The 18,986-nt window shown below is 43.0% G+C and overlaps 1 protein-coding gene across 1 annotated transcript in view; it reads left to right on the top strand.

Moving 5' to 3' along the window:
* Nucleotides 1-5,706: 5,706 nt before the first annotated feature.
* Sfl (N-deacetylase and N-sulfotransferase sfl) overlaps nucleotides 5,707-18,986 on the top strand; it is a 31,318-nt gene continuing 18,038 nt past the window's right edge. The window contains exons 1-3 of the mRNA XM_078182484.1: nucleotides 5,707-5,804; nucleotides 7,533-7,785; nucleotides 11,170-11,361. Of these exons, the coding sequence (XP_078038610.1) occupies nucleotides 5,707-5,804; nucleotides 7,533-7,785; nucleotides 11,170-11,361 (543 nt within the window). The remainder of the gene's footprint in view (nucleotides 5,805-7,532; nucleotides 7,786-11,169; nucleotides 11,362-18,986) is intronic.

Genomic DNA, 18,986 nt, shown 5'->3' on the forward strand with positions numbered 1-18,986 from the left:
GCGCAATATAATTATAAATATAATAAATCCTAGAACAATTATAGAACAAATTGATCACCAAAAAATAGATCGACTTAGCTAAATTAATTATTTAGTCACTAATCGTTAGTCAGCTTTAAGAACAGAGAAATTTTAGCGACAGAAGCCAAGGAATATTTCGAGCGGCAAACGTTACCCGGAATAGCAATTTAAATCCGGGCGTACCAACCCCCTTGAAATACGATCCGAAGGGTTGGAAAATCTGACTGCGTCCCGGCCCACGCTACGTGACATAAGCGTGCCAAATCAGTTGGGGCTCCGAAAATTATGAACTTGTTTTCCCGCGGCGGACCAATGGAGTTTGCGAGCCGGCAGAGAACGCGGGGGTGGGTTGGGGGTGGTTTAGGAGGAGGGGTGGCGCACGTCGGAGCGGATTTACGAGGCGAGTACGATTTCTTCGGGACACGCCCGCCGGGTAAATTATTCCTCCTCGGGGCCAGTCGCATCGCGACATAACCTAAAACCACCCCTTGGAACATGTCTCGCCGGAGTCGCACCTAATCGAAACGACTGGACGTCGTCGTTGCTTTAACACTTTATCTGTGAATCGGTTGCCATAGTAATCCAAGGGTTACAAGATTAGTAGCAAATAAATAATTTATACTAAATAAATAAAATACTATGATAAGAGATAAAGATATCAAGAAATGAAGATATTCATAACAAAATACCAAATATTAGTAACAAATTGAGATTTGTTATCTATTATTGAGATAAATATGTTAAATTGTACTACAAGCTTCAATATTATTATATAAATTTTTCAATATTAAATACCTTTCGCGATTAATAAGATAAATAAAATCAAAATGGAACATTTTTAGGACCGGTCGATAAAGCGTTAATTGTCCTGTAATTTCTTGTAGTATCAAGTGCGTGGAGAACAATAGGATTCGGTCGTCTTTTGTCCGCGGATCGAGCCGAAGATTTATTGAAGGGGTGCTCGCCCGCCGACAGTTGTTTCTTTTCCGTCGCGCCGCTTCGAACACCCCCGAGGCGATTATTCCTGGCGTCGATGCAGATGGCTGCCGCTCCCCCGGACAATCCCCTACAAATTCTTGTCTCTCCCTCCCTCTCCCTCTCACTCTCTTTCTCTTTCTCTGCTCTTGTCCTTAGACATTGTTCTGTTCTTGGTTCGGGGAGGGTGCGGCGCGCTCGCGACACTCGAAATGTTTGTTTTCGGGAAGCTTTATTCTTGCGCGCCCGTGTTCCTCTTCTTCGAAATGAATAGGGGCTGTTTGCGACCCTTGTTGGACCTCCATTTTTGCAGTCTCCGCGATCACGCGTGTATTCGCTCCTGCAGAAGCGGCGATAAAGTTTTATTTCCGCGTTCTTGCCATTTTATTTCCGCGTTCTTCGCATTTTATTTTCGCGTTCTTGGATTTTATTTATTGGGGGTGGTTAGGGTTGTTTGTACAGTTTTGGTTTTTGTGGAATTTTGGTGCGTGATTGTTTTATTTTCGCGTTCTTGGGATTTCATTTATTGAGGATTTTTATTGATTGGTTTTTATATTTTTTATATTTATTTATTGGTTTTTATAATTTTGTTTTTCGTGGAATTATGATGGGTGATTGTTTTATTTTATGGAGAATGATTACGTGGATATTTTTATTATTATTGTGTGTGCATATTTGAGAGGATTTATTGGATCGGTTACTTATTTAGGTGGTTTAAACATTGAGGGTGATGGTGATTGAGTGTTGATAATTTTTAATAAATTTTTACTGTTGTCAGGAATTTTAATTGCATCTGAGATTTGAGATAAGATTTAATACACGCTAAAATTGATTAAGAAATTGTCATCATTATCACCACATCAATGAACCATTTAAATAAATTTTAAAAAACGGTACTTTTAAAAACAGTACGTTTTAAAAATTAATTCCCCCAAAAATTACCATTAAAGAATATTCTCCCTCGTAAAAGACTTTTAATTGCGAATAAACGCGCGGCGAATAATTGCCAGACAACATGTTTCTACAATTTTAATTGCAACAATTCGCCAGAATATCACCAGAGGGCGGAGAGGGGGAGACGGGAGCATTGAATATCTGCGGGATCGTTTCAGTATTTAAATGTCAATCCGTCGGCGAACGGAATCGGAACGTCTTCGGAAGCGCGGCCGGCCGTGAGGTGCACGGTCCGCGCGCGCGGATAATTGACAATCAGCGAGCGGGCGTAACGGCGCCGCCGCCGCCGCCGCCGCCCCGTACCTCGTTAATTGCGTCGCGAGTGGCCCGCCGTTAATGAGAAAGGACCGTGTAATTTTAACAAGGCGGCGCTCGCGCGCGCGCGCGCGTAATCGATTCCACGCAAGACTCCCTTGGAACGTCGGCGGCCCCGCGTGAAACGTATTAATGCGCGTGGTGGCGGTGGGGGGGGGGGGGGCGGGGGGAGAGGGGAGGATGGAGGGAGAAAGGCCCGGCCGGAAAACCCGGATATTAATGGCCGCGCGGCCGGCCCTAACGGAAACGGACTTTTAATTAATGTTGAACGCATTAATACGCGCGATTAAACATTTACATGTAATAACCCGCCGGCTAATTTTCCTCGGCGAGCAACGGCCAAATGTTCGCCGCGCGTTTTAGAACGAGGAAGACGAACCGAGAATTCGGCGCGCGCCCTTTTTTCAACCCTTTCACGTACCATTTGCTTCGCAGTCGCTGCGATTAGGAATTTTTCTAATTGCCACGATTTCTTAAAGGGACAGAACATTGTGACCTCTTGCCGTGGTTTAACGAGCCAGACTCGCGGTGGAGATTTATAATAATAATATAAGAAAATAGTAGATACATATAAATGTAGAAATAAAATTTCATTCTCTTGTTAACAATTTTTAAACATTCGAGTGGATGTAAGGACGCGATGAATATGAAAATTCCTTTTTCTTCGAAGAAAATAATGCGATCGAAAAATATTCTAGTCGTAGCAATTGTAAAGAAAATGGCGGGGGGTTAATTTTTATTCCGCGCCTGAATTTACTTGCGTGTTTAAACGTTAACCCCTAGAATCGTCTCGTGACGTCAAGGAAATAATTAAGGTCGAAACAGTCGTAATCAACGCATGCAAGGCGCAACACAGTGCGAGGGGTTAATCGAGGCTCGCTTTCGCGGCCGGTTTTTTTCTGTTTCTAATTGTTCCACTGGCCGAGGCCTCGCCGCCCAATTCCGCCGGGTCTAATGAAGAATTTATTCAATTAGCCCCGGGCCAATAATGAATAATATACGCGACGGACTCGAGGCTCGCTGAATAATCAGGGCTCGGTTTCATATTTTACCGGGCTGTTGGCATTGTTGAAAAAGCTCGCGACCGCGAAACACGCGACGACAGGGCGGAAAATGATTTTCGGATGTGCCGCGGAAATAACGTTGAAAAAACAACGCGCGGATTGCGTAGAAATTATTAACAGTATAATTAACTGGCCCTAAAACGCGGCTAATTATATATTGTTCCGTAACGAAGATCAAGTTGCATTTGTTTACACATCCTTTTTATTCCAACGGAAACATTTTTACGGTATCAGGAGTTGCGAGAGAGAAAAACAAATCGTCAATTAATGAGCATCGTTGTGTAATTGTTTCTGGTAGCAACAAGATTTTTCAATTGCAAAGAAGAGACGAGATTCTCGCAAGTATCGATCATAATTTCCACCCCTCCGAGTTCGATCCAAAAAAAGACAATAAATCAAGACACATCCTGGCTGCAATAATTTTTCCTATTAACAAACATCTATTTCATTATACTAACAATATAATAAACCACCCAAAATATTGATAACAATCGATCCTCAACAATTCCCTAAAAACCATCAAAAAACAATCTTCTACCCCTTCCCTGACCAGAGCACCAGATCCCATAGCGACGCATTCCGTAGCGTTCCGTCGCAGGGACGAGAATCGTTTCGCTCTCTCGACGCAGGAGGGGTCGCATCCCCGTTCGGCGACGCAGAGAGAAGAGATCCAGTGAAAGGCGACCCCAGCAAATATTTCATCCACACCCGTTAATAGACGAGCAGCGCGTCGCTAGTTAAAATCTTCCAGCGGTCCGCCCTCGAGGACGGTATCCGTGGCCCTTCCCCCGCGGTTCAACCGAAGCGTAAAGAGTGCGCGGAGAGAGAGAGAGAGAAAGATAGCTAGATAGAGAGAGGGTGGCGGAAGTGGCCACTCGGTTGGGGCCGATCGAAGGACATAATCCAGGACGAGGACACTCGAGCGGCGAGCGGTGAATGCTAAACAGTCCTAATTGCGGCCGCGGCTTTTTCAATGGGCGAAAGGGCCGGGGGAGGTGGGGAGGGGGTGGGGGGATGGCCGAGGGTCTCGGTAGAGAGAGTACGGGGTTAGGCGAGGTACCCGGCGCTCGCCTTTGAATCTCGTGGGTGGATCTCTGTCCTCGTGGACGCACGCGGCGGGTCCCCGAGAGCACACGCGGAGAGCCAATTGGCTCTCTCTCTCTCTCTCTCTCTCTGTCCGTTGGCGGACCGATCGGCCGGGAGGTCGGGCAACGGCCAAAGAACAAAAGAGCCACGTCGGGGAGAGTTCGTTATGACAGTTCGTTAGCCCCGTAAATTGCCGGGACCGGTCGTTAATGGGCGGTCGCCAATTATCGAACCGATTACTCCGTTGAAATTATCCGGCATTCGTTCGTTAGTTGACTGCGATCTTCTGCAGCGACACGCGAGCACGCGACCGGTTCGACTGTGCTGATGGGAGGAGGAAGAGGGAGGAGGGTTCCTTTGCTGTCCGAGGAATTGCGGCAGAGCGCTTCCGGTCGGACAAGCGGACGCTTTGGTGCGATATTGTTGCATGAAGAAATTCCTTCTTTTTGACTCTACTTCTGTCTTCTTTTTTTTAGTTTTCTTGGCTTACCTTCTGTCTTATCTTTTTCTGCCTTCTCTTCTCCTTATTTTTCCTTCTGTCTTCTGTGTTTATCTTTTTCTCCTTCTGCCTTCTCCTCTTCTCTGTTCTCTTCTCTTCTTCTCTCTTCAACTGTCCTTCCCTCTTTTGCTCTTCTCTTTCTCTCTCCTTCTGTCTTCACTTCTCTGTTTTGCTCTTCTCTTTCTCTCTCCTTCTGTCTTCACTTCTCTGTTTTGCTCTTCTCTTTCTCTCTCCTTCTGTCTTCACTTCTCTCTTTTGCTCTTCTTCTTCTCCCCCCTTCTGTCTTCTCTTCTCTCTTATCCTCTTCTTCTTCTCTCTCAACCTCTTCTCTCCTATCCTCTTCTTCTTCTCTCTCCTTCTGTCTTCTCTTCTCTCTTAACCTCTTCTCTCCTAACCTCTTCTTCTTCTCCCTCCTTCTGTCTTCTCTTCTCTCTTAACCTCTTCTTCTTCTCCCTCCTTCTGTCTTCTCTTCTCTCTTAACCTCTTCTTCTTCTCCCTCCTTCTGTCTTCTCTTCTCTCGAATCCTCTTCTTCTTCTCTCTCCGTCTCCCCTTCTGTCTTCTCTCCCCGTCTCTCCTCGATTCTCTGTCCGCGTCGCACCACGGCGACTAATCACCGTGCACTGAATGTTTAATCAGCGAGCCGAGTTGACGGAACTTCCGTCTTAGCGTAGCGGAACCGGGGATGGGGAGTTCGACTTGATGGGGGTTGGTTGCCTTTCCACAGTAACGAAGATTGCTGCGTGGGAATTGAGCGCCGTTTCTGCTAAATAACCGGACGATTCCTCTACATAATGGGGTTGTTACGAGCCGAGAGGGTCGCCGTGTACACGTGGCTGGAGGAAGCGATTTTTCTTTTGGAAATTTGTGGGGAATGCGTGGACTGTGGCCGGTGCCTGTTTTAGCACTGGGTCGTTGCTAATGGGATAGGGTTGCGCGAAGTAGAGGGTGCTTCTTTGATTAATTAAAGATTAATTTGAAAGACAATAACTGATGGTAAAACTGTTAATGCGGACACAATAACTGAAATCATAATAACTGATGAAAGCTAGTCTTTTATAGATGTGTGTTAGTGTGGCAAAAGCGTAGAGCAATGTTAAATTGTCTGGGGTTAATTAACTTAACTCCTTAAAGTATAATGTCTGTAAGGGTAATTATAATATACGTTGATCATTATTTCTTATTAAAACTCGTAGAAATCATCACGAAAAAGCGACTCGAAATATTCGTCGCCCAAAACTCGTAAAAATCACCTTAAAAACGCAACTCGAAATATTCGCCACCCAAAACACGAACAAACCACCATAAAAACTCCGACACGAATAATTGCACGAAACAGCGAAGCGACCCGTAATTACCGGCGCAGGTAACCGTCGGATCAAAGACCGTCGAACGAGTGTTCCGGCACGGCCGCAGCAAAGGGATAATAAATCGAATAAATTCAGCGGGATTCGATCGCGGACAAAGACGGGGAAAGGAGTGGAGGGAGGGGGGGGGGGGGGGGGGGGGGGGGGACGGCGGATTCATTACCCAGGAACCCCGACAGTTTTCAGGCCGGAGTTCGTCCCGGTCCCCCCCCCCCCCATCCCCCACCCCCCACCCGAGAGCACTACTTGCCGTGGGGTTCACCGTTGAATAAACATGAGACGTCCAATTAGAAAATGAAATCATCTCCGTTTCCGAGTGAATAAACACGCTGTCGAACCGACGCCCGTCCGCGGCGTTTCTCCGCGAACGCGGAACAAAGGTCTTGACGCGCGATCGCCGCCGATCCCCCCCTCCACCGATGGAACCAGCATTGTACGCGTGTAATTGCTTTATTATTCGCGAAAAGAGTTTTCTCGACCGAGATGCCTCGGGAAATGGGATTTCGCCGGGAAGTGTCCTTGTTTCGTCGTTTAACAATAACGAACCTTGAATACACCCTCTCTCCCCCCTCTCTCTCTCTCTCTCTCTCTCTCTCTCTCTACGGTCGGAATACTTATCGATATTCCGGCTTTCCTTTCCGCCCCTCTATATTTATTGCAAGCCCTCCTCGACCCCCTCCCCTCTCCCTCTCTCTCTCGCCCCTTTTTAAATATCCGACGGAGGGTAAGGACGTTTTAAATATCCGGCCGAGACGTCGGATTGAGATTGTCGCCGCGCGGATCCGGGGATTATTCGACTGCGCTGTGATAAATATGTCGGTGGAAAAATAAATTTTTTTATCGAAATAGTTACGTTTTGATACTGCCGGTATGTTATTTATATTTTTATTTGGTATATTTTATTTTTGGCTTACGATAATTGTTGAAGTATTGTTTTGATGGAGGATGTAATAATTGAGAAATATTTATGTTTTTTGATGTACTTGAAAATAAATAAATATAGCGAAAGAGACGTCAATTATTATCGTCGATCTTTAAAGATAAAAATAAAGATAAAAATGCATTGAAATAGTCACATTTTAATACTTTTAATAAATCATTCATACTTACATTCAATAAATTTTTAACTTAATTTTTCCCTTAGAGTAATTAATGAAATACAACGGCGATCATTAATACAATAATTAAGAAATATTTAACAGTCCTTAACACGTCCGAATATAACTAAATGGCGCCGTTCGAAATGCTTTCAGGTACAAGCTGGAGGTGGCCGGCAAGTCGCTGCCGGTGCTGACGAACCTGGACAAAGGTCGTTACGGGGTCCTGATCTTCGAGAACCTAAACAAGTATCTGCAGATGGACAAATGGAACCGCGAGCTGCTCGACAAATACTGCAGAGAGTACTCGGTGGGCATCGTGGGATTCGCGCCGTCCGGCGAGGAAAGTCTCGTCGGCGCGCAGCTGAAGGGCTTTCCTCTGTTCGTCCACACTAATCTTAGACTGAAGGTCAGTACTGTACCCGCGACCATACTCGCGGGATGCCGCCGGCGAGTCCCTGCGACATTTCCTGTACAAGCGACGCGGCGTATCTTGTCGCTTATATGTAAACTTCTAGCCAAAGTAATTTAGAGTCTTATCTAAGCTATTTATTTTAAAAAAGAACTGAAATTACCTTTGCAACAACCTAATAATTTTTAATAATTTCAATGCTCCCATATATTCTGTAAAAACTTTAAACAAAGTTTACTGCCTTGAAAAGTATGTCAAATTTTTATTTTCAAGCGAGGAAATTAAAAATGTTCCCAAATTTAGATTTAAACAGTATAAATCAAATTATGAGAATTATATTTTATTTTGGATAAAAATCCGAAAAATATACAATATTTTAGAATTAATTTTTAACAAAACCGCGAAGTGTTTTATTTCTCTCCATCAATTTCTCAGAGCGTTCGAAAATCGGCGAGCAGCAACGGGCTGCAATGTTAATAGAATGTTCCAACAGTGACTGATTGCTCAATAAAATGTACAATAGTTAAACCGCGATATCTGGGCCGCGGTAAGGAAAACGAATGCACTCGCGGATGTTAATGACGTCTATAAAACCGGCGCTAAGTGTTTCCGCGCGGTACTCCGGCGGCTCGTGTGCTCGCGCCGGTAGTCGCAATGATTGATTCACACTACTTCGAATAATTAAAGAGACTCTTGTTTCACGTGAAATCAGAAGCTGGATCTCCAGAGCGCGCTAAAATTAAACGTCCGCGATCTAAATGCGGTTCGGGTATCTGCGTCTCGGATTCTCGAATCGGACACTGTGTGCGCTGGATGATTCGGTTCCGGTATATGGATGAAGCGTACAGATTAGTATCGCCGCGACAAAATCCATATTCTGTGTCGATTTGCGCGATGGTTCGAGGGATGCTTCAAGAGTTATTGCAAGGGATATTGTAAAGGATATTTTATAGAATATTTGGTGGATTATTTTGTGGAAAAATTTGTGGATTATTTTATAGAATATTTTATAGAATATTTTTGAGAATATTTTATAGAATATTATTATTAAAATAAATAATAACAAAATGGTCACTCAAGCATCATAAATTAATATTGAGTATTGAGTATTGAATACTGAGAAGTGAATATTGAATATTAAATATTGAGTATTGAATATTGAATATTGAGTATGAAAGATTGAATATTGAGTATGGAATATTGAATATTGAGTATGAAAGATTGAATATTGAGTATGGAATATTGAATATTGAGTGCTGAATATTAAATACTGGGAAGTGAATATTGAATATTAAATATTGAATATTGAGTATGGAGTATCGAATATTAAATATTAAATATTGAATATTGAGTATGGAGTATCGAATATTGAATATTAAATATTGAATATTGAGTATGGAGTATCGAATATTGAATATTAAATATTGAATACTGAACATTGAACACTGAATAATAATTATTCATTATTTTAATTATAATCGCAATATGACAACATATAATAAATAAAATTGACAATACTTTCCCAGTTCAATATCACAGCCGCCAACATAAAAATCTCTAGACCTTCCCTTAATTTTCCTTCTGTTTTTGCTACAGGGTATGTTTGTTGCTCGTAAAAAAGCCGTCGATCGATTTTGATAAAATAGTTGGCCGCAGTCCGGCGGAAAATAAGTTTCGAGGGTGGTCTCGCGTCGGAGAGCGAGAGTCCCGGGGATTGGCAATCTCCGTTTCCGTGACGGCGCGGGCCCGGCCGACTTTATTTCACGGAAGAAAAGGCTCGCGAAAGCGCCGACCTCGCGCCATTATCGCCGGCCCCGCAATACGACAAATGCCTCTTAGCGCGGGAACGCCGGGCACGCCGCGAATCAATTTGCATATCGCGTGAGATCGCACGTGCCCGGGCCCGCTCTCTGTGATTACCGCGGCATTACGCTCTCCGGATCTCCCCCTTTTTCTTCCTTCGCTCCTCTCTTTGTTTTCTTACCGGGACGAGCGTGCAACACGTCCCCCCACTCCCCCTCTCTCGTCCACTCTTTTTCTTTCTGTCTCTGTCTTTGGTTCTTTCGTTCTCTCTTTCGTTCTTTCTCTTACCTTCTCTCTCTCTCTCTTTCGTTCTTTCTCTTACCTTCTCTCTCTCTCTCTCTTTGTTTCTTTCGTTCTTTTTTTCTCTTTCAGTCTTTCTCTCTGTCAATTTCTTTCGTTTTCTCTATTTCCTTCTCTCTCTCCCCCTCTCTCTCCCTCTCTCTCTCTCTCTGTCTCTCTCGAGCGATCCTCCGAGGCCAGGGCCCGGGATGAAATATCTGTTCGACGACCGGCGAAACCTTCGCGGTAAATAGGCGCCGCCACGGATTTTATGCATTTTCTGCGGCACGCTCGAACGCGTGGCGCACGATGAAAGGAACACCTTAATGAAGATTAATTATCGCGTCGCGGTTTCTTTTTTTTCCACTCTAGTAACGCCTTTGAGGCGCGGATAAAACGAGATATCGTTCCGAAACTAGATCGATGCTGTTACGTTGAAATAATTTGCTTGGATGCACGGTGTGGTTCGGTTTGGAAAATTTTTAGTGAGACATGAGGAGAAAGGCAAATTTTCCAAATTGGTAATTGATCAATTTTGTGTTCAATGTTTAAGTATTCAGCATTAAGTACTCGATATTCAAAAATTCAATATTTAATATTTAGTACTCAATACCCAAAAATTCAATATTTAATGTTTAGTATTCAGTACCTAATATACAAAAATTCAATATTCAATATTCAGTACTCAATATTCAATATTCAGTATTCAGTATCCAATATCCAAAAATTCAATAATTAATATTTAGTATTGTATACCCAAAAATTTAATATTCTAAAAAATCCTAAAAAATTCTCCACATTTTTAAGATTCCATTTTTCACGAAAATATCATTAAAAATTTCTCGATCACGCGATCGACTCCACAACAAGGTGAACGTACAGGCATGTATCGCTTTTAAACGGGACATAAAAAAATCGCGGATCGGTCCACCGGCCGGCGAAAAGTCGGCGCGCGCGACAGCCGCGCGGCTTTGTTGTTTTTTCCCGGGCATTTAACCCTTTGGACAACAGGCGTAATAGAATCGGAACAAGGGAACTAATTTCCGACTTTTGTCGGGCCGTTTCACTCGTCCCGCGTAAACCACCGACGGCGAACAAAAAAAGAGAGGAGGGGGGGGGAGGGGATCGAATAAGCGACGCGCATAGAAGAGCGGCCCTGGTAGAACAGGGTCGACTCTCGCGTCGCGTCGCGTCGAGTTCAGGCCTCGTCGAGTCGAGTCCCGTCGGGCTGACAATGTCCGAGAAGTTTTCCAAACCGGCCGGCTAAATGAGATCGGCTCTCTTTTCTCTCGTCCGCAGGATGCTCAGCTGAACGCCGCCTCTCCTATTCTGCGATTAACCAGATCCGGGGAAACGGCCTGGGGACCGCTTCCCGGCGGCGACTGGACCATTTTTCAAGCGAATCACAGCACCTACGAGCCGCTGGCGTGGGCGCACCGGGACAGCCTCGACTATCCGGCCAACAAAAGTCCTCTGGCGACCGTCATTCAGGTGAGAACCGGATCTCTGCCACCATTCCCGGCAGCCACCCCTTTCTGCCTGTCCGTTCTTCACCCCCCCTCTCCGCTCCACGATATTAGACCCTCGCCCTGCTGGATAGAATCGTAAAATCTCGGCGGAAATATCTAATGCTCGTTTCGTGTAGCATGGAATTTTATATAGAATTTTTACTATTTTATTGTATGCTTTATTGGAGTCAATCGTGGCGGCACACGAAATTACATGGAGTGAATCAAAAAGATCATTTGAAGCGTCCCCCGACGAGCTATTGTTTATCGATTCTTCACAGTGGCTATTTGATGTGTTACCAAAATTTTGTGTATTATAATTATTAATATTACGAATTAATGCTACGATTTATTTCACGGTTGCAGCGATTCGAATTCTCAATTTTGCTAGAAGAAAAAGAAAATTTCAACTACTGTATATTTCTATATAATTTCTCCAATATATATTAACGACAAGAAAATAGAATATTATTTCGATAAAAGCGAGCTAAATAACCTAAATATTTATACTACTACATATATCATATTGTAAAGCAAAGGGGTTGTTGATCAGTATTATACCTGTATTTCACAAAGAATTGCGAACATTTTTTTAATTCAATTTAATTCCCTTAATTTCATTTGTTCGTTCGTGCATGCGGGCTGGGAAAGAAACTTTTTGTTACAAAAAGTGGTTGCAACAAACAGAGAGATTTAATATATCAATCGCGCGAATAAAATCGGAGAGAAAAAAAGGGAGTGGAAAATATCTGTTAAAATGTATGCAGATATTTGCGCACCCGCATATATACGTACATGTATATGTATATTTTGCGCTGTGACGAGTACACTCGTCAAAAACAGAAACCTGATTAAAAGGGGCACTAACAACCCTTCAATCGCATAGACTTTGCGAAAAAAGTTCGCGCATCGACGAGATAACTCGAGGCAATTAGCCGAGCGAGTACCACACTAGAACCGGTAATTACAATGTCACCTCGATAATTAATCCGTGGCTGATCGCAGCTGCGTCACGAGCCACTGTTTCATCGTTGCGGCGAAATAGATTCTTCAAATAGAGGAGCTTTTCCATGAATGTCGCAGGGCTTGGAATTGTGAGGTGAGGAGTCGGCGAATGTCGTAAGTTTACGGCGAATGTCGCAACTTTATTCTTCGGCGAATGTCGCGATTTTAGGGCGAATGTCGCAACTTTATTCTACGGTAAATTTCGCGACTTTACGGCGAATGATGCATCATTATTCTACGGTGAATATTGCAACTTCACTCTACGGCGAATGTCGCAATTATACGGCGAATGTCGCAACTTTACTCTACGGCGAATGTCGCAACTTTACTCTACGGCAAATGTCGCAACTATACAGCGAACGTCGCAACTTTATTCTATGGTGCATGTCGCGACATTACGGCGAATGATGCAACTTTACTCTACGGCGAATGTCGCGACTTTACTGTACGACGAATGTCTCAACTTAACTCTGCATGATTCCTAGATCTCAACAGATTTCTCTTACAAGCAATGAGGGTACGAATACTTGTGGGACTGACTGTATATACCATGGCGCGGAAATAGCTTACGGGACACTCTAATAGCCCGCGTCATTCACGACAGAGCAAAACAGCGACATTCTGAGAGACATCACCGAAACCAGCCTCGCTGGTAATAAAACATCGAACGCGGTGCTCGTACGCGTCCATAGCGATTTAGGGAGCCAAAGACTGGCACCGAAACCGGTCGCATAGATCCAGTCCGAGCACCGCATCGCGGTCAACGAATCGACCAGCCACGGCGGACAGGCCGCCGATGCGTTTTGGCATCGTGTGTCGCGTCTCCGCAAGCTGCACCGCGACCGCGCGCGCGGTTGCGGACGCCGTTCCGCTCGACCGCTGCCGATTCGGTGTCAAACGAAAGCTGCGGAAAACTGAGTGACGGCGCTCGTCCGTCGGACAACAAAAGGTCGTTAATTAACGGTGGAAGTTCTCAGGACGGCTGCCACGGATATCGAAAGCCCTTTGCCGGTGAAGGGACGAGTTGAAAAAGACCGCTCGTTAACGCGGCAGAACGAATCATTCCCGCGGTGTAACGTAACAAACGTCGACGACGACGACGACGACGACGACGCTTCCGGCGAGGAGGCGCGATCGCGTTTAATTAAACCCGCCTCCGTTGCTTTGTCCGTTAACAACGCGGGTATTAATTAATAATCCGGGCAAGAAGCGGAACGACTACGCAGTCGCTTAGAACGAAGCTTCATCGTCGGCGAGCCAGCCAGCCATCTCTGGAGAGAGAGAAAGAGAGAGAGAAAGCTTCCCGAAGCCTCGACTACTTAATTATTAATGTTCCCGTGTTTACATAGACCGGGACGGGTGGCCCGCGAGAGGGCACGCTGCAAGCGGGCTGCAATTATAATACCGGCGATCCTGAAAATACTCTATTAACTCCTCGGGCGTACCGATTTCGACCCTTCGCTAGAAAATTGATTATTGCGACTCTTACCAACAGTTTAACTAGTTAACAATTTTTTAAATAACTAAGCTTCATTGATAGAAAAATTTTCTCGCGACGCGATGAAACAATTGAAAACGGCGCCTCGGAGTCACCGCTCGACCGTAAACAGTTAAACAGCGAATAAGTATGAAAAATTCGCGGGTTCCGTATTCGCCGCGTTCACTTTTCCTGTTCCCGTATTCACCGCGCCGGATCTCGAATTCGGCAGGAAAATACAGAGCGGCGATGCATCTCGAGCGCGCGATACCCTCCGTTAGGTTGATGCGGACATTTTTACCCCATTTCCATCCCCACCCGAAAGTAGCCGGATTTTTGCACGCGCCCCGAGAAACATCGCGTGATTTATTCTATTTATTGCTGGAACATTGTAAAGAAAACATCGAAAAAATATTAAACGCTGCTCTGTATAATGATCGTCACGGATACCCCTTCTGTGCCGGAGTTTGAAGAGAATTGGATCAGTTTTACAGTAAATAATAAATAACGGATCGCGAACAATGATCTGCGAATAATAAGCAATTACAGTGTAATTAATAAGGAACGGTTGAAACTGTATTTGTACAAATGAATTCGATTGTCTTCAATGATTCATTTTCAATGTATGTAAATTATTTGCTTTCGCCTTTTATTTCAATTCGAAAGTAACAAGTTACGTTCTTTGTTTAAATAATCGATGATGGATTTTGCCTGCGGGATAATTGCGTTCATTTCCGAACAAGCGATAAACAATTATAGGATTGTTGATGGATAACTGTTGAGAATTGTTTTTTGTGAATGAAAAATAATTGCTTCTGTAAATACGATGTAATTGCTTTTGTAAATACGAAATAATTACTTTTGTAAATAAGAAGTAATTGTTTTTGTAAAAAAGTAATTGCTTTTGTAAATAAGAGGTGAATTATATTATCTACAATAATTTATTCAGATCTATATGAATAATAATATTTTTGTCTTCTGTTTTTAATATAAATAATAATCACTTCTGCGCTTCATTTGAATTTACAACCAATAAACTTTCATTTAAACAATCATTGTTACGTAATCGATATTAAATTTCGCCTCCGGGATAATTGCGTTCATTTCCGAACAAATAATAAGCAATTACACGATAGTTAATAAATAACAGTGGAAACTGTTTTCATAAATACAAAATAAAATACCAAATTACCAACAATAATTTATCTGGATTTATATAAATAATAAAAAAAACTACCTTTATCTTCTATTTCAGAGAAATATAATAATTATTTCTGCCTTTTATTCAAAACCAACAAACAACAAATAATGTTCCAATTAAACTGTCATTGCTAAATAATCAATGCTTCATACCATCTCCCGAATAATTACGTTCATATCCAAACAAACAAGCAATTACACAATAATTTGTATATAACAATTCAATCTACATTTAAAAATTAGAAATAAATTATACTATGCTCAATTATTCATTTAAATCCATATAAATTATTAAGTTTAGATAATTTTACATCGATATAAATGACCAATCATTTTCGTCCTTCATCGAAGCTCCTAAACAACAAAAAACAACATTTAATACCAACAGTCATTTAAACAATCAATTTCGTTCGCTTACACGCAGTTCAATTCCGTAAACATACACGCCGTTCAATTCCGTCTCGGCGAGCCTTATTTTTCATTCGTTCGTTCAAGTCCATACGTTACAGCGCTCGCAGGTTTCTGCCGCCGGGCTCCCTTTAGATCTTCATTTCTTTGCAGTAGATTCGAGGCGCGCGCGCGACTCTCGTAGCACTGCCAGTTTCCCCGGAAACTTCGCATTTGTTTTCGTTTCCCGGAGTTCACCGGAATGAAATAGGAATCGCCGCGCGGAGTTGCTTCTTCCTCGAAGTAGATGTGGTCCGCGCGAGGAACTTACCTTCTTCCGGGAACTTTCGATTATTTGGAATTATTGCCGCGGCGCGCGGTCGAACCGATATATATACACACACACCACCGTTTATAAACTTCTCGGAACAATGGGACACCGGCGCGATCCACGGAGGGTGGTAATACGCAGCTGTGTGTATGTGTGTGTGGTATACAGGTGAGCAATCCGAAGTTTATTACCGGGTACGGCTGCCGGATTTCAGGGATGCATTCCACGAACTGATCGGTCAATTTGCGCGGGGCTAAGATATCGGCTGTGCGGCGAAACTTTGGCGTAAAGAGACTCGAAAGACGGTGTTCGCGCGTCTCGCAGGATCAAAATTTAATTGCCGGCGGATCGTGCTTGTAATAATCGTTTCAGGGCTGTATAGTTTGTGGATCCACTGTTATAGATTTTATATTAAATTCAACGATTGTGGGTAATTAGTTTTTTGTTGTTGATATTGTTCGTAAAGATTTGAGAGATTTTTAGTAAGTCGAACTGTCAGTAGCAGCTCTTTAAAATAATAATAATAATAATAATAGTAATAATAATAGTAATAATAATAATGAGAAGGAAATAATAATAATAACTTAATAAAGAATATCACAGTAGATTCTCTTCTCAGTACATGCTATATGATAATAAGAGAGAAAAGAGACAGGGTCGGGGATGTTATAGGAGGAATAAACAAGAGGGCAGAAGGAGCAGGCGCGAACTAATGCAAATTAGGCAAGGACCGGGGCGCCGCAGTAAAAACGGGGAAGAATGGAGACAGCGAGAGATTGCGCGGGGAATATTAAGGGGAAGAAAAATGGACCGGGTAAACGGGTAGGCACGGTGAGTCTGGAGGAATAAGAGAAGAAGAAAGAGAGAGAGAGAGAGATAGAAAGAGAAAGAGAGAGACGAAGGTAGATAGATAAATAGAGGAAGAGATAGAGAGCGATAGAGAGAGAGAGAAAGAGAGGAATAGAGCGAGATAAAGAGAAAGAGAAGAATAGAGAGAGATAGAGACAGAGAAGAATAGAGAGAGAGATAGAGATAGAGAAGAATAGAGCGAGAAAGAGAGAAATAGAGCGAGATAGAGAGAAAGAGAAGAATAGAGTGAGATAGAGACAGAGAAGAATAGAGAGAGATAGAGACGGAGATAAAGAGAGGGAGGGGAAGGGGGATGTTCGGGCCGGTCCAGAGCAGAAAACCGAGGGCAGAAACAATCCGTAAAGCTGTTCCGCCGGGCGTTTACATTCGCGGAGGAATTCGCGATTGCGAGATTCCACGGCGCTAAAGGCCCGGGCCGGAAGCGGGCGCACGCCGGATGGTGGCACGGCCGGTGATCTATAGAACGTGAAAATGCAAACGCGACGGGGACGGCAGTCGCCGCGACGACGCGAAGCCGCGCGGGGAGGCGCGGAGCGAAGAAACGAAGCTAAGAGACGCGGAGCAACAGAATCGTAGCAACTAAAAATCGCGAAGACAGAGAAGAGAAAAGAGGCGAAGAAACGCGATGGAATAGAAAGCAAAGAAATGCAGAAAAAGGGAAGCAAAGCAACGAAACACAGAAAAAGAGAAGCAAAGCAAAAAAAACACAGAAAAAGAGAAGCAAAGCAGAAAAAAACACAGAGAAAGTAAAGCAAAAAAAACACAGAAAAAGAGAAGCAAAGCAAAAAAAACACAGAGAAAGTAAAGCAAAAAAAAACACAGAAAAAGAGAAGCAAAGCAAAAAAAACACAGAAAAAGAGAAGCAAAGCAAAAAAAAACACAGAAAAAGAGAAGCAAAGTAACACAGAACAAGAGAAGCAAAGTAACACAGAGCAAGAGAAGCAAAGTAACACAGAGCAAAGCAAAGCAGAGCCCAAGGAGAATCCTGCGAGCCGCGCAGAGCGCTGCCGAGAAAGCGGACCCGGAAACACAGACCTTGATGCAACAAACAGCTCGGACGTGATATCATCTGCCTGCGATCCCCCTCCGATGGATCCGCTCGCTTCGTCTTCTTCTTCTTCTTCTTCCCCATTTCCTCTCGTTACACCGGCACGCTCGCTGCGAAATTTTTCATTAGCCTGGCTGCTTTATAGCCACTTCCCAGCAATTCCCAGCTATTTGTCCGACTCCGCGCAGCGAGGCCGCTTCTGCGGCTCATCTTCACCGGCAACCATGTCTTGTAAAACTACTTCGAGCAATTAATGGAGCCTGCTTCATTTTATCAAACGATTCCGGATGACCGCGCGATGCTTCCGCCACTTTATGGCGAATGTTAAGACGATTATTTATTGTACGGATCGGAGATTTGTTGGCTTTGTTGTTGTGACGTTTGACGTAACCCTTTCGTTATGGCAAGACTGGTGTCACGCCATGGATTGGGTCCTTAATAGACTTATATTATATTGCATTACATTTTGTTATACAATATTTTATTGTATTCTATAATATTATTCAATATTGTATTACTTTATACAGTATTGTATTTTATTCAATTTAAAAAATATAAAAATGAAAACAGTCTGGAAAATTGCATATCAAAAGTTTATTTATCCGAAAGATCCGACATTTTTTAGGTCAGATATCTACGCATTTAAATCTCGCTGGAAAAGTGTAATCAAACGGCTAATTAAAAACAGCTTCGGGAAAAAAGATATGCAGTTTTATATATTCGCTTAAAAATCCAACATTTCGTGTGCGCCGACCTTAATATTTTTGCGGGTTGATTTTTAGATCGCGCAGCTCGTGGAAATATTTCGAGAAATATTTTTAGTATTTAGCCAGGAGTTTATTTTTGTAAGCACCGCTGTGCGTGATTAGGAATTTCACTGCGATTTTTGGACAGCTGTTCCGTCGACTCTTTTATTGCTCCGCTTCGTATATTTATTTTTACGGGTTGACTTTTAGATTGTCCCACTTCGGAGATATTTTTCGAAGTGCTCTGATTTTTGTTTAATGAGAAGGTTATTTTTAAAAATATCGCTGTGTAATCGGGAACTTTTCTGCGATTTTTCTAACCTTTACGAATTTTCATTGCTCTGCTTCGGAGATTTATTTTTTCGCACGTTTTTCATAGTTTAATAAATAATACTTATCCAACAATTAATTCCTAAAATCAACCCTGTTTAAATTTTCCCATACTTTTTTTAACAAACCACTGACCTCACTGTCCACTATCCTCATTTAAAAATATATTTTCAATATATTTGCAAATTATATATATTTTCGCAAATTAATTTCC

The sequence above is a fragment of the Augochlora pura genome, chromosome 6 (assembly GCF_028453695.1).
Source record: "Augochlora pura isolate Apur16 chromosome 6, APUR_v2.2.1, whole genome shotgun sequence".
Lineage (NCBI taxonomy): Eukaryota > Metazoa > Arthropoda > Insecta > Hymenoptera > Halictidae > Augochlora > Augochlora pura.